We start from the raw sequence: 16,720 nt of genomic DNA, 5'->3' as shown, positions 1-16,720 counted from the left end.
GCTTAAGTATTAATTGCTCCTTTAAAAAGGGGTAAGATAGGGGATCCTTTTTATTTCTCCCATTTGAAAAAACATTTAAAAAAATTCCCAAGGATGGATGTATAAGGCTCAAGGCCAGGAGTAAACCTGCCTGAACATCAAAGTTCTCATCCTGTCACTTTGTTGAAAAGCTGTGCGGAGTCAATGAGGAGACCCAGTGATAAGGCCACCACTGTTTCTTCTGCCTTCAAGGAATTTACAGACTAGAAAAAAAAGCCAATATTTATATATATATATATATATATATATATATATATATATATATATATAATATATATTTTTATTATATATATATTACATTATTACATGTATTATATACATATATATTAGTTATATATAACTGTAATATATACAGATATAGATATATAACTGTAACAGAAGGCACAAAATGAAAAACCAAGAGATAGGAGTTCTGAGGAATACTGGATTCCCTCCACCTGGAAGGTGAATACTTCAGGAAGGATTGGGCTTTTGACAAGACTTAGGCAAAATGAAATGGGAAGGGGGATTTTAGACAGAGAGAAAAACACAAGCAAATGCAAAGAACAGGCATGTTTAGGAAGCAAGTCCATCAACGTGGCCGGAGACAGAGTAATGGGAGATGGGATTATAAAGGCTAGGACTAGACCATGGAATGCCTCTTAAAAGTCCAGGATAGTATGAACTTAATTTGAAAAGTAAAGGAAAACCCCTTAAGTGCTATGATTAGAGCCATACTTTAGGAAGATTAATTTGGCTTAACATATAGGATTTAGTGGAAGAACCAGTTAGAAGTTCTGAGGAATTAAGAGTACCGGATTTGGGTAAATAAAGAAAACTGAGAAGATATTTCCATTGCTCCCACTACTTATCCATGCAAGACTTTAAACCATATATAGGAGAAAAAAATTACAAATTTACTCTTTTTCAATTTAAACCTGGTTCTCATCAAGTAATTTACTTAAAACTGACAAAATAGCTATCTTAGAAAGAGTTAACACCATCAGAAATGCATATGTAGTACTTAATCTTTGCCAAGGTTTCAGGACAGACACTCCTATACATTACTCAAAATAATTTGTATCTTTCTGAAGGGAAGTTCTGCAACATGAACCAAAAGCCTAAATACTATAACCCAGCAATTTGGAAATAATTATGAATAAGAGCAATAATTTATATTCAATTATATTCATTTTAGCATTCTTCATGTTTGCAAAAATTTAGGAATAACTTGAATATTTAACTATAAGGGATTAACAGTACATACTTAGAATACTACACCCATTAAAACAATGTAGAATATTTCTAAATGAAAGGTATTTCCCCATTTAGTGTGAGAAAAATGATTATAGAACAAAATGTACCATACGTAACCCCAGCACATACACACACCGTTAGAAATACACACCAAAACCACTCTGAAGTGATAGTTTTATTCTTCCACAGACCTTCTACAACATACACACATACATACACACACACAGTGTTGCACTACTAAACCAAGATCTAGAAGAAATATCTAATGAAATGACTAAACGCTGGGTTTCAACTAAGTTTAGAACTGAAAAGCAGGAGGCTTCCTCCAATCAATAGGTCTCGCAATTGATTAACACCCAAGTTCCCTTCTCAGGATTTTTTTTTTGCGGGGGAGGGATTCTCAGGGGCATTTATTTCAAGCAGCCAAGACCCCTTCTCCTCTCTACCTGAATGTCAGTATAAGCGTACACCTTTACCCATATACTCAGTAACCTTAAGCTTTGAAAGAAAATGAAAGTGACTTAGCACAAGTAAAGATAAGGGAGCCCTACAAGAACCTCTGCAAGAAGTATGCTCCAGAAATGGTCCAAAGTCAGTTTTTGTCTTGCCATATAATCAAACTGAATTTTAATGCTAGAAACATTTCTGTCCCCATCCTACACAAACTCCTCTCAAAGGTCACCTACAGTATGTTAACTGCCAAATCCCAAAAACACTACTAATGATGGGTAGTGTTGTACATATTCCTAAAATTCAACAGGGTCCACAATCATTTCTCAATCTTCACATTAAATGGCTTCTCTCTAGTATTTAACCATCCATTCCCTCTCGAAAAATCTCTCCCTCCCTAATATCAGGGAAACCAGCCCTAACCTGCTGCTTTTACTGCTCCGACTATAACTTCCTGATCCCTCCTTGTGCTGCATGTCCCCGCAATATAGGTTTTAGGCTCTCCTTCCTTAATCTTGTTCTTTTTATGCAAATATCCTCACAGTATTCATCTGTCTCACTTTGCATTCAATTCCCAATTCTGCATTCATCATTAAGCCTGTCATTTCTCTGAGCTTCAAATATGAAGTTTCCAAAACAGAACTTTGCATCATTTCTACCTACTTTAGCTCTATTTCTACTGACACTAAAGCACTAGCATTGCCAAGGTTGCACTCTGACTGAAATTTCATGTTGTCCTTTGAGTCCCTCCCTCACCCTAGTCCCACAAATCTATGTCAAATATCAAGTATTCCTTTCTAAGTTTCTCAAACCTGTCACCTCCTTTTCATTCCTACTTCAGGCCAAGTTCAGGCACATCTGGGCACAAATACAGTCATCCTGTTCTGCCTCTAAGTTCTTCTCCAATTTATCTTATATAGCACCCCAAAACAGTCTTTCAAACCTGCTGTCATTTTACCACTCCCTACTTTAAAACGTCCAAAGGCTCTTTATTTCCTTTATGATAAAATCCAAAAGTCAATGTCTTCTGCAATCTGACCCAGGGTATCTTTTCATAAAACCAGAGAACATCAAAATTGGAACACTAGAAATCATGCAGAAGAGGAAACTGAAGACCAAAAACGATAAGATTCTCACTCTGGCCAAAATCAAAACATACGAGAACAGAAACTTTAAAACCTAGGTTGGTGTTTCCTACATTTGCCTAATATTAACATAACCCTTTGTCAAGGTGCTTAATATATTGCCATGCCTTTCCCCTATAAATTCTGATTCGGTAGATCTGAAAAGGGTCACAGGAATCATATAAAAATAAAGAAGCACTAGGTGATTCTCCTCTTCAGGGAAGTTTGAGGAAACCTGACCTAGATCTTACAAGTCTTCTACATCCTCTACTTATACCAATCTTATCTTTCAACTACTATCCTATAAATATTCTGTTCTACCCAGAAAGCTCTATTCACTGTCTAAATTACACCTTGTTTAGTGGTTAAATCATTCTCCCACCCCACCCAAACCTCCAAACCTACCCAATTCCTTCTATTTTAAGCTCTTGAAAATCTTTTGACTGTCAATCAACGCTTTCCATTTTAACCCCAATAATCAAGTACTTCATAGATTTCATTTGTTGTAAGTATCCCGCTAAGAACAATAGAAAATCCAAGATGAAAAATGTATAAAATATAAATTATTAATTTTGGTCTTAGCCTGCAAGATAAATGTCTTAAATACTAGTTAATAAGCTAAAAAAAAAAAAAAAAAAAAAAAAAAAAAACCAAAAAAACCGAACTCTTTAAAACACGGAATCAGAGTATCTCTCACTTCTTTATACCCTTACATGTTACCATAATCAGATGTACCAACTGGATGTGTTTCAACCATGGGACTTAAGGAGGGAACAAGAGTGGCAAAAGAGTAGAATAATATATGGGCTTAAGTTTACTTTTTAATATACCTAGAAAGCTTAGATTCTTTCCTCTATCGCCACACTTTTCATAAAATGGGGAAAAACTCACTCCATGGCAGTTTCAGCTTCTCACGGATTTCCAGTTAAATCATAACCTCTAATCTGCAACGTTAAAATTAGCTGCTGATAAACACTAAAATATAACTTAAGCAATGAATCAGAACAATAGGTAAAGTTGTTAGTCTTCCCAAGCAAAAAAGCCAAACACTAAAAAAAATCAGGCCATTCCACTTACATACAAAATGAGGCTCCCCAGAGACAGACATTCAAGAGTAAATTTGATTTTATACTTAGTACCTAAAAATAATCAAAATAAATGTCTGGTATAATAATATGGACTATACTGGATCTTAATTTCTCTAATCTCAAAATATTCCTAAATTAGTTTAGCAAATAAAGAACTTAAGATGCTATTAAATGGTCTAAGACTCAAATTATTAATACAGAGCCTTAATAGTTGCTGAGTAGGCCCTGATGTGACTTTTCACTTATTTTTAAAGTCTGGATTTACTGTATTGTTATCACTACTATCAGTTTTACTTACCAAAAACTAATATAGCAATTTACTTTCCCTTTGTAATGCTAATGGTCAGAAGGATGAAGAAATAAAAATCCTTCTGTTCATTAAATTCACATGTAAAGAAACCATAAAGGTAAAAATCCAAAGCTATATTATATTGTTAAGTGTTAACTGTAAAATCTTTCCAATGTCTCAATATGAACTCAATCTTAAGCTCACCTTTTCCCCACAATACTTTATTGAACCAATTTTTAAAAGGATGTTGTAAAGGTTCCTGTAATTAGCTCCACATATTGCTCTTAGAAACATTATCACCAATCCTGCTAACAATTCTGCTATAGAAATAATTTTTTTTTAATTATAAAACTTGAATGTGGCCAGAAAAACAAATTGCTTGTGTGGAATGTCTAATTGGACTACTTAAAAATAGCTCTAATATGGGAACATATGTATATGTATAACTGATTCAATTTGTTATAAAGCAGAAACTAACACACCATTGTAAAGCAATTATACTCCAATAAAGATGTTAAAAAAATAGCTCTAATAATTTTTAAGACAATTTATTATAAGGTCAGATACACAGCCCACCCACCTTCCCTTTTTCTTAAAATGGCACATTTAACCATCTACATAATAAAATACTTTAAAAATATTCATTACACTTACAAGCTTAAATTCTTACACAACCCCAATCCACTGAGACTTGAAAGGATCTGGGCTTTCAAGGGGGAGGAAAGGGGATCAAGATCACTGATTGGTTATTACAAGGACAAAGGTTAGTGACTTAAATATGGACGCACATTTAAAACTACTGTGTATACATTTTAACCATTTTAAGATATACAAAATTATAATCTAATTAAAAGGTGACTGGTAATAACTTTAAAGGTTCAATAATATTTCCAAAGAAGAAAACAGGCTTACTGCAAACACAGGATCTTGCTACCTACAAACCTTTGGATAGAATTTCAACTATCACCAAGTCAAATTAAAAAAAAAAAAATACATAGTCACAGAAAATATGTCATTATGGAATACAAACATGGCTATGTAGATTTATCACACCAAAGTGACCAAATGAAATTATGTTAAAACTATATTGTTCACAACGTGCAAGATTAAATAATAGAACCTAATCAACGATAGGACTGCAAAGACTAAATCAAATGCCAGTGAAACAGAACAGCGTGACATTTTCTCATACATAACGAACTGCAAAAACACATTTGAAATAGCTGTTTTAATCCTTTACTCTTAAACCCTTCATAGGCTTCATTTTCAATCCAAAATATATCTAAATTGCAAAGCTTATTCATAGAAATATATATTACTGGTCACATTAAAAAATGAATAAAAGATTAAAAAGCAGATATACCCTTGTCCTTCCAATTTTTCTTCTGACCGTCCATCTCTTGTCACGATCTGCCCTACAGATGCAATTATCAATTATGCATACCAACAGAAAAGCTGTAACTGCAAAAATCTACCCCCTGAGACATGAAATATCCGTTTCCTCAACCGTATCTGCAGTCTCCTCTGCTGCACAACTGCAGCAGGACTGAAGTCACCTGACGCCTTCTGGGTGTGGAGCAGTCTGACGCAGTGCAATCTGTAACTAGGCTACTAATACTCAGGCACTACCGCCTTCCTCTATCTGTTTATTGTTCTAGTCTTTTGCTTGTTGCTCACACCAAATGGAGCTACTTTTGCAGGGGGAGGGGCAGGCCACCAAAAGAAAAGAAAGAGGGCTGTTCTTCTGGCAGAGTAAACCACTGAATATATTTGAAATGCACTTAAAGCCATGTGCAGTTTTTTAAAATCTTATTTTATTTTTATTTATTTATTTTTTGACAGATAGGGGAATTATGCTGCTGGTTTCCAGCTTCATTTAAAACTTTAAAATCAATGGTTACCTGATAAGATAAAAATGGACTGATCCAAAGAAGGGTAACAGCTTAAATTTCAAGCCTGGGAAATGCGAGTCTCTTCTTACTTTCTCTTAAATTATCAGCATTTTGCACCCTTATGAGGGTGTGACAGGAGAATCACAAAGTCAAGTTATTAATGTTTACTGAATATGTTACTTAAATAGAAAAACGTTTTTACTTAATTTCAGCAATCTCGTATTTCTAAGGTAATGCTATCTTTTCCTTCTTTTGCAACTACAGAAATCCAGAGACTTGCAAATATATACTTATTCTTAATTACCACCTGCTCCAAATCGATCTTTCAATAAATATCTATTAGACACCACTGCAGGTACTATTAATAGACTCTGCTTGAGGAGAAATATTCATGTACTAATTATACCACATTTGCTTTGGGAAAGTGACGTAAGACCAAACTAAAATTTTATTGATAAAACAAAAACAAATCTATATAAGAAATTTCCGAAATTTTTGTTCAACTTTATAAAACTGGCATTCGTTCCAGTGCAGAATATTACATCTTTACTAACGTCTCACAACTGTTTTTTTTTTTTTTTTTTTTTTTTTGCGGTACGCGGGCCTCTCACTGCTGTGGCCTCTCCCGCTGCGGAGCGCAGGCTCCGGACGCGCAGGCTCCGGACGCGCAGGCTCAGCGGCCATGGCTCACAGGCCCAGCCGCTCCGCGGCACGCGGGATCCTCCCAGACCGGGGCACGAACCCGTGTCCCCTGCATCGGCAGGCGGACTCTCAACCACTGCGCCACCAGGGAAGCCCTCACAACTGTTTTAACTGATATTACCATTTGACTTAGCAGAAAAGGCAACATACAATGACAAATCAGCGAAAATATTTTTAAATGTGAGATATGCTGAAGCATTATAAGATATGGAGCCTATGTACGAAACTACATACTTCAGAAGACTATTATAGCTACACTGAAATAGGTATGATAATTTTTGGAACTTGCTGTAAAACTGTGTGGGCTGCAAAACCCTGCAAAATTCTTCAAATCAGAAGTGGCCTGAATATCAAGAACTCAGTTCTTTTCCTCTCTGCCTCTCTAACTCCAAACATAAATAAAGCAAAGCAATTTTTAAAGAGAGTCTAGTATTCTCAGCTCAGAAGTTAATATTTAACTTTAAACTTTATTCACTGAACCCTTGTATAATGTGATATTTGAGAACAGTTGTCACCAAGTCATATCATAGCTGAAAATCTCTGGCCTCTTCATGCAATAGTTAGAAATCCCAAACTATTCATTAACTACATAATATTTTCAAAATAGTATTTTCTAATAATGAATCCCTTAAGACTGAAGGCCAATAAATACTTTAGCATTAGAATAACGCACTCAAAAACATCGCCCAAACACTGTTTTGAAGTCAGAGATTACTACATTAATAGTAGGGGGGGGAAAAGATTTCTTGAGACAAAGGGTATTTACCATTCATTTTATTCACATCTTCCAGTACTTGACTTGGTTAACAATTTTTAAAAATCATCTGAGACAGCAAGAACATATAATAACACCCATTCATCTAAATGTTAAACATACTTAATAGCTCCCCTGGCAGATTAAGAAGTCAAAATAGGAGCCCTGAAATTAGACCTTACATAGTAATATCTAATTCTTTAGCTTTTATGATCTTTGCAATTTAGGCTATTAAGTTTACAGGGAAAACTAACTAAGATAAATCAATTTACATTTTGCCCACTTCTTTCTTAGAAAGTTTTAAAACTAGAGTTGTTTTAAGTTTGGTAACCTAAGGAAAAAGTGCTTAAATTTGAAAATCTGATGAGACCAATCTGTTAAAAATGTAAAGCCACTGGGCTAGGCTTATTGTGATGAGAGGATCAAATGAGTTTGTGTATGCAAAAGGCCTTAGGACAGTGCCTGATAAAAAGTGGCCCTGTGTAAGTGCTAGCTATTTACTATTATTATGCTAAAAATTTTAACCGTAAAACCACAAGGAAATAAAGCCTGTAAATCATATCTAAGAAAGTGCATATATTAAGCCATTTAATTCTAGGCAATAACCCAATACCCTCTTTAAAAAGAAGCGCCCCACCTCCACCACCACCACCACCACCACCACCACCACCACCACACACACACACACACACACACACACACACACACACACACACACACACACACATATTACTGTGCTTTGTTATTATAGTTCTATTCTCCTCCAGCTGAGAAAAAATGTTATATGGGTAGATTACAGGTCCTATTCCATATTAAATCCCAAGATAACAGGCAAATAGAGAACATAAATCTGTTAAAAACTTACTTGTTTTCCTTCAAATATTTAACATTTTGTTTAAAAATGAAAAATTATTTCAAGGACAATTTTCAAATAGAGCAGATATATATACCACATTGATTACTTGGGATAGGAACTTATTTTCTCTTAAAAGTAAAGGCTTCCAAAGGAGAGGAGCACAGAAGATTCCTTTATTTATAATACAAGCAAATAAAAGTGCTGTCTGAACTCTAAGTCCTACTGCATATTGTGCATGGGGGTAGGGAGGGGGGGAATTCTTCTTTTCCTAAACTCAAAATCAGCCTTACACTGAACTTTTGAAATCACCTGTTCTGAGTTCATGATTGGCAACTTCTCATTCCTCAATGTCCTTATACCCAGTATCTCCCCAAAGCATGACAAAAACCAAAGACCAAAACCGCCCCAAACACACCCCTAACTCCTTTCCAAACAGTACCCATGCTCTAAAATTACCTACACTCTCTACATTTCTCTTCTCTTCATATCTCAGATCAAAACTCTTTCTTCATGCACTTACCTCATTAGCAGGAAAATTATATGATTAAAATAAGTCCTACTAAAGAATAAAAAACTCCTTTCTCTATAACACTCTCATAAACGTGTGTGTGTGTGTGTGTGTGTGTGTGTGTGTGTGTGTGTGTCTTGTACCTAAGTGGCAGGATTTCAAACAGTAGAGGACTGTATTTTGGAATAGGCAACAATATGTAAACTCTAAGACCTCCTAGGCCAGCTCTCCCAAGATATTCCTCTTTTTCCATTTCTTTCCTTCCTCTAATTCTGAACCCCAGAAAAATTCAAGTTTTTGTTTTGCTTTGTTTGCTTTACAATGTTCAGAAATGAAGGCAAATAAGGTGAGAAAGAGGTGGTCATTTGGATTGAAAGTGCTACTCTCTAAACTGGGGGTTGCTTGTATACAATTCTTGATAGCTAAAAAAAATTATTTCTACTTTCCAGCAATAGACAACAGGATTTTTAATTAAAAAAAAAATTACAGCTACACAGTAAGTTTTAAACTTACTTCAAAATTTAATTATTCTGAGCTATACAAAAGTATAAAACTAAACATATGTCCCATTACTGAAAGATATTAAATAATGCTGTTTAATACCATATGCTGTAATGTAATGCCCTCTATGGACTAAATTACAGCACTTCAGCACTAACTACTGAATTGAACTTTAAGACATGAACAAAGACTTTGGTTTAGAAAATGAATGACAAGTTTAAAAATAACCAAAATATAATGAGCATTTTAAGGTCTATAAACAATTTCATATAAGCTGATAAAAATACATACTAAAAATCATACAGAAAGAAACTGATACTATTCAATGAGAACTAAATAAATGTTGATTTCTTATATTATAATCTAAAATAAATACACAGATAATCCAAAAGATCCAAAGCATTTTTAAATCTGGAATTTAAAAATTTAATAGTCATTGGGTTTTGAACAGATCTTTTAAAACTTTTAAGTTTTCACTAAAGTACGTGTTTGGGGGAATCTTTAAGGTCATTTCATAATGTTTATCATAGCATGATTCAAGCATTTGTTTGATTCAGTACAATGTGTCAAAATTCAAAATCCTTTTATAAAGTCATTTTCAAAGTCATTTGTTAGTGTGAAGCAAATATCCACAACTCACTAAATTTCTCGGCCCAACTGAACTTCCATATGGTCAATTACAGAGCGTTCCAAAGACATCGTTTTCTATCTACAACACTAGATGGCACCAACACCCATAGTACCGTTGACTGTCCAACCCAAAGCATGCAATCTGGCTAAAACTGTTCTCAATTTTCTGGCTCTTCCTTAGGATTGCTGTCTGGTACTAGGGAACTATCAGAGTGTGATGGGGATAGGAAAACAACTCCAACACCAAAAAAGCATGTTGGATAAAATGATCTCTGACCAGAATTCAAAATCAATTTTGAACAGATCAGAATTAAACATAAAAATGAAACTATAAATTAGTAAATAAATTAAAAGTTATAAATTTTCCCACGTAAAAACTGAAAATATCCACCAAAATGTAAAGTAAAACAAAAATTATTTAGAAAACTAAGGGAAAACTGTAACATGACAAGGATTTGCATCCATTCTATATAAAGAACTCTCATCAAATCAGAAAGAGGTGATTCTAAATTTTAAAATGGGCAAAGGGTATGAACAGGCAATTCACAAAAGAAATACAAACAGCCAATAAATATGTGGAACATGCTCACCTGCACTAATAATCGAAGATCAAAATAGCAAGATAACTACTTTAACCTATCAAACTGGTAACGGTTTAAAAAAAGAAAAAAAGACAGGTATACAATGTCTGGAAGGATACATGAGAAGTCTAGTAAATGACTCTAGGAAGGAGCACTAGGCAGCTTAGTTAAGACAGGAAGAAGACTTACTGTAATGGTACTTTTTGAATTTTGTATAATGTATAAGTCCTTAGCTATCCAAATTTTCTGATTAAAAAATATTAATAAATAATACTAATTGTTGGTGATCAATAGAGAAATGGGTTGTTGTCTTACTCCATTAGAAGGGTAAATATCAGTACAAGTTGTGACAAGGGATTAATCTGCAAAATATACGAAGAGTTCATGCAGCTCAATATCAAAAAAAAAAAAAAACCCAATCAAAAAGCGGGCAGAAGATCTAAATAGATATTTCTCCAAAGAAGATATACAGATGGCCAAAAAGCACATGAAAAGATGCTCAATGTCACTATTAGAGAAATGCAAATCAAAACTACAATGAGGTATTACCTCACACCAGTCAGAATAGCCATCATCAAAAAGTCTATAAACAATAAATGCTGGAGAGGGTGTGGAGAAAAGGGCACCCTCCTACACTGTTGGGGGGAATGTAAATTGATACAGCCACCACGGAGAACAATATGGAAGTTCCTTTAAAAACTAAATATAGAACTGCCGTATGATCTAGCAATCCCACTCCTGGGCATATAACGGAGAAAACTAGTTCGAAAAGATACATGTACCCAAGTGTTCATTGCAACACTATTTACAATAGCCAGGACATGGAAGCAATCTAAATGTCCATCAACAGAGGAATGGATAAAGAAAGATGTGGTACATATATACAATGGAATATTACTCAGCCATAAAAAGGAACAAAATTGTGCCATATGTACAGACATGGATGGACCTAGAGACTGTCATACAAAGTGAAGTCAGAAAGAGAAAAACAAACATCATTAGCTTATATGTGGAATCTAGAAAAATGATACAGATGAACTTATGTGCAAAGCAGAAACAGAGACACAGACATAGAGAACAAACGTACGGATACTAAGGGGGAAGGTGGTGGGTGGGATGAATTGGGAGATCGGGATTGACAATATATAAACTACTATGTAAAAAATAGATAACTAATGAGAACCTACTGTATAGCACAGGGAACTCTACTCAGTGCTCTGTGGTGACCTAAATGGGAAGGAAATCCAAAAAAGAGGGGATATATGTATATGTATAGGTGATTCACTTTGCTGTACAGCAGAAACTAACACAACGTTGTAAAGCAACTATATTCCAATAAAAAAATTTTAAAAATTAGTACAAGTTTTCTGACAGCCAATTTTTGTCAAAACACTTAAAAATGCACATACCCATTTCCTAGGATTTTATTTCTAGTAACTTATGGAAAAGAATAATTTGGAGATATGTACAACATATTTAAACATAAACAGCATTATTTATAAATTTAAAAAACTGGAGACAATCTAAGGATCCTAGAGAACTGATTAAATTATAATATATCCAATACCAAGGAACACTAAACATTAGATAATCACACAGCAGAAAAATAAAGAAATGGAAATTTTGGCATTGTGCAATATAATATATTGCTGAATTTTGTAAAGCAATAAACAATATAGAACGTATGATCCCAGTTTGGAAAAACACTTTTTTTCACTGCATTCATAAAGTATCCATATGCATAGAAACAGACTAGAAGAATATATTCTAAAATACTAGCAATGATTATGTCTGGGCAATACAATTACAATTTTTTTTTCATCTACATGCTTTTTCTCTACTTCTCAAATTTGTACAATTAGCATATATTACTTCAGATTGCTTCATGTACTGCTACCCTGACTTCACTGACAGCAGGTCCCTGAGAGAAATTCTGACTACTAAATTTAACTGAAGCTCAAATAGATTAAAACATCTGCCCAGGGTCATACAGCTAATCGGTAATAAAGCCAGGATTAGATCTTAGGTATGTAAGACGCCCAAGATGAAGTTCTTTCAACCATATTATATGTAGCAGTATCTATCTTTTATAAAGGTTCATATTTCATATTTATTTTCAATCTGTATTGGACCCACAGTAAGCGCTAAATAAATCCACACTAATTTGACAATGTCAAACATTTAAGTAAATATAATCATTTCCTTATTAATAAGTCAGTTTCTAATTTAGCTACACTTATATTTACTCAAAGCCTTCCACTTAAAGATAATTCTACTCAATGTGTTAGATTAAACATTTTCATTTTTCAGGGTGCTTAAATTTCTACTTTCATCAGATTAACTGCTCACTGTCCTAATCAAAACCCAAACAATAATATTCAAGGAGCATCCTATATATGCTCACTAAAAATGTATTTTAACAAAATACTTAATATCTATAACGCTTTACTGAGAAAGCCCAAAAGCCATATAATCAATTTTTTAAATTAATATAAGAAAAATGTTTTAAGTTATAAACATCATCAAAAGAAAGCTCTTATTCATGAACACATTTAAGAAGTATCTATAAATTGGCAAAGGATAATTTTTAATTCTTTACCTAAATAAATGGGCCATTTTTCAGCGAGTTCTTTATTATGGCAATACAATTTGGTTATTCCTGGAAAGCACATACTTTAAGTATAATGAATAATTAACTTCTGGTTGGTTTACACTTCACTCACCAATAGTTACAACAGGTCAGCAAAACACAATCTATACTATGATTATGAACTTAAAACGTTCTGTGCACTAGTGGCAAACCAAGCAACCAACAAACATGTATTAAGCAATCACTATCATTAAGTCAAGATCTCAGTGGTTTGGAGGGGAGACATTAGCACCTTTCTTCACCAATGACCCACCAACAACAAAGACAGCAGTTGTCCAGCTGAATAACAATAGGGTTATTCAGTCTCCACGTGAAAGCAACAGAATGTTACCCTCATTCTAATATCCCTACTTATAGAGGACCACATGAGAAAATGTACACAGTAACCAATGTTCCTGACGTTTTTAAAATGCCTTGCATTGGTTAATGCCCCCAACACAACAGGTATGTAATAAAAGCAGCAGCACCCTGGTCGTCTGCTATTTAGGACAATAACTGCTTGCTCCAAAACTGTGAAGGGGACAAAACCTAGGTCACATCCCAGTTCTTCACTTGTCGGAAAAAATATCTCCTTTGTGGAAATGGATAAGAACTAATACAAATAAGAAAGTTAGTCAACTAATCTATGACAAAGGAGACAAGAATATACAGAAAAGACAGTCTCTTCTATAAGTGGTGCTGGAAAAACTGGACAGCTACATATAAAAGAATAAAATTAAAACACTCTCTAACACCATACACAAGAATAAACTCAAGATGGATTAAAGACCTAAATGAGGCCAGAAACTATAAAACTCTTAGAGGAAAACATAGGCAGAACACTCTCTGACATAAATTGCAGCAAGATCTTTTTTGATCCACCTCCTAATGAAAATAAAAACAAAAATAAAAAATGGAACCTAATGAAACTTAAAGGCTTTTGCACAGCAAAGGAAACCATAAACAAAACAAGATACGCCATAGAATGGGAGAAAATATTTGCAAACAAACCAACCAACAAAGGATTAATCTCCAAAATATATCAACAGCTTATGCAGCTCAACGTCAAAAAAAAACAAACACCACAATCAAAAAATGGGCAGAAGATCTAAATAGACATTTCTCTAAAGAAGACATACAGATGGCAAAAAGCACATGAAAAGATGATCAACAACACTAATTATTAAAGAAATGCAAATCAGAACTACAATGAGGTATCACATCACACCAGTCACAATGGCCATCATCAAAAAAACTACAAACAACAAATGCTGGGGAGGGTGTGGAGAAAAGGGAACCCTCCTACACTGTTGGTGGGAAAGTAAACTGGTACAACCATTATGGAGAACAGTATGTAGGTTCCTTAAAAAAATAAATATAGAACTAACATATGATCCAGCAATTCCACTCCTGGGCACATATCCGGAGAAAACTGCAATTCAAAAAGATACATGCACCCCAATGTTCACTGCAGCACCATTTACAATAGCCATACATGGAAGCAACTTAAATGTCCATCGACAGAGGAGTGGATAAACAAGATGTGGCACACATATACAATGGAATATTACTCAGCCATAAAAAAGGACGAAATAATGCCATTTGCAGAAACATGGATGGACCCAGACATTATCATACTGAGTGAAGTCAGACAGAGAAAGACAAATATCATATATCGCTTATATGTGATCTAATCCAAAAAAAATGGTACAAATTATTTACAAAACAGAAATAAGAGTCACAGACATAGAAAACAAACTTATGGTTACCAGAGTGTAAGGGGTGGGGGTGGGGGATAAATTGAGAGATTGGGACTGACATATACACACTACTACATGTAAAACACATAACTAATAAGTACCTACTGTATAGCACAGGGAATTCTACTCAATACTCTGCAGTGACCCATATGGGAAAAGAATCTAAAAAAGAGTGGATATATGTATATGTGTAACTGATTCACTTTGCTGTACACCTGAAACTAACACAACATTGTAAATCAACTATACTCCAATAAAAATTAAAAAAAAAAAAGTAAGTTAGCCCAATGTCTGGAACACAATAGAAGCTCAAAAGTATTGTGCTTACTACATAATTTGCTATGCAACCTCGGTAAAGTTTTGTAACATCCCCAGATTTAGGTTTTGTCATCCATGAAATCATTCTTTCTTTCAGATATGGTGAAGACTAAATGAGATGACTATGTGAAAATGCTTGGTGCTTAAAAGATTCCCCATAAATGGTAGTCTCCCCTTTCTAGGTAAAATGCAAATAATTCAGCTTCTTTTCTCAGCCTTTCAAAATTCTTAATTTAAAAATGTCCTAGAGAGAAAGTTTCAAATGAGTATTATAACCACACTGAAGACGGGGGAAGGTAGAAGGAAAAGGGAAAATAAAACTAATCCGAGTAACCTGGGCAGGGTTGAGGGAGGTGGATTTAAAAAATAAACCTGAACTCTTTACTATGTTTATTATAATGATATTATAAAACATTCTAAAACTATTTTAGATGTACTCAAGGATTAAACAAATTAATAAATGTATTGGTAGTGTTAGAAGCCAGGTTCTCACTATAGAAGGAACATACAAATGTGAAATGAGGGAAGAAAGAAATAGTCCTCTGGGAATGATCTGGATTTGGAGGTATCTATGTAAACACATGATTTCATAAATATATAAATAAATATGTGTATGTTTATTTGTATGTATGTATACAAGTATTTCCTACCTTGGTCCACTGGAAGGGCTAAAATGGAAAGACCCCACAGGAGCAAAGTACAATTAGCATCCAGCTCTTGATCACTGAAAGGAATCGGGGATCCTTGGAGAAACTGCTGACTTCAGGGCTGGGACAGAGTGGGCAAAAGAGGAGCCTACACCATTTCGTTATGCTGGAAAGTAAGAAGTGATTCCCTCTCCACTCTAAAAAAAAAAAGGACAGCTGCATGTCCTTGAGCCAATTTGAAGGGGAGCCCTCCAAATCTGTGACAATTGACAACCAAAATAATTAAGTACAGTAATGAATTATAAACCACTGGAGGGAAAAGAGAAATTCATGAATCCATACTGATAATTAATTAGTTAATTAATGGAAAAGGAGAGCTCTTGCTAAGAGTAGAATGCCAGCGTTGACTGATAAATGTGGAGAAAGTATTAGAACTGAAAAATCATCTTTTGCAAACAATGGTAAAGAATAAATCAATCAAGAATCATCAATAGATACTAAATCTAGGGAGGGAATTTTGATGGAGGGCAGGATATTTACATGGTCTTGAAGTGTCACCCATCAGACTGCTTATTAGTTGTCAGGAAGGAAGAAAGATAGTAATTATACAATAAGGAAAACAGGAACCACCTTGACCAGATGGTATAAATTAAACCTCATCAATGAGGGACTGACGAATAGTAGGTACCTCCAGATTGCTATGAGAGGGGCACTAC

General features: G+C 34.4%; 1 protein-coding gene across 4 annotated transcripts in view; it reads right to left on the bottom strand.

Annotated features, from left to right (window-relative positions):
- The window catches only part of RTN4 (reticulon 4), a gene marked incomplete at both ends in the record, with an annotated part of 66,943 nt that overhangs the window by 26,763 nt on the left and 23,460 nt on the right, over nucleotides 1-16,720 (bottom strand). Inside the window, one exon of one of the 4 annotated variants that reach the window (XM_079721274.1) lies at nucleotides 5,590-5,740. The exons of the other annotated variants lie outside the window; for them this stretch is intronic. Within the exon in view, the coding sequence (XP_079577400.1) occupies nucleotides 5,590-5,623 (34 nt within the window). Of the gene's footprint in view, nucleotides 1-5,589; nucleotides 5,741-16,720 lie in introns of those variants that run through there. 4 annotated transcript variants of the gene reach the window in all.

Source organism: Hyperoodon ampullatus, assembly GCF_949752795.1.
Source record: "Hyperoodon ampullatus genome assembly, chromosome: 15".
In the NCBI taxonomy this organism is placed as follows: Eukaryota; Metazoa; Chordata; class Mammalia; order Artiodactyla; family Ziphiidae; genus Hyperoodon; species Hyperoodon ampullatus.
This window is presented reverse-complemented; position numbering and strand designations above follow the sequence as displayed.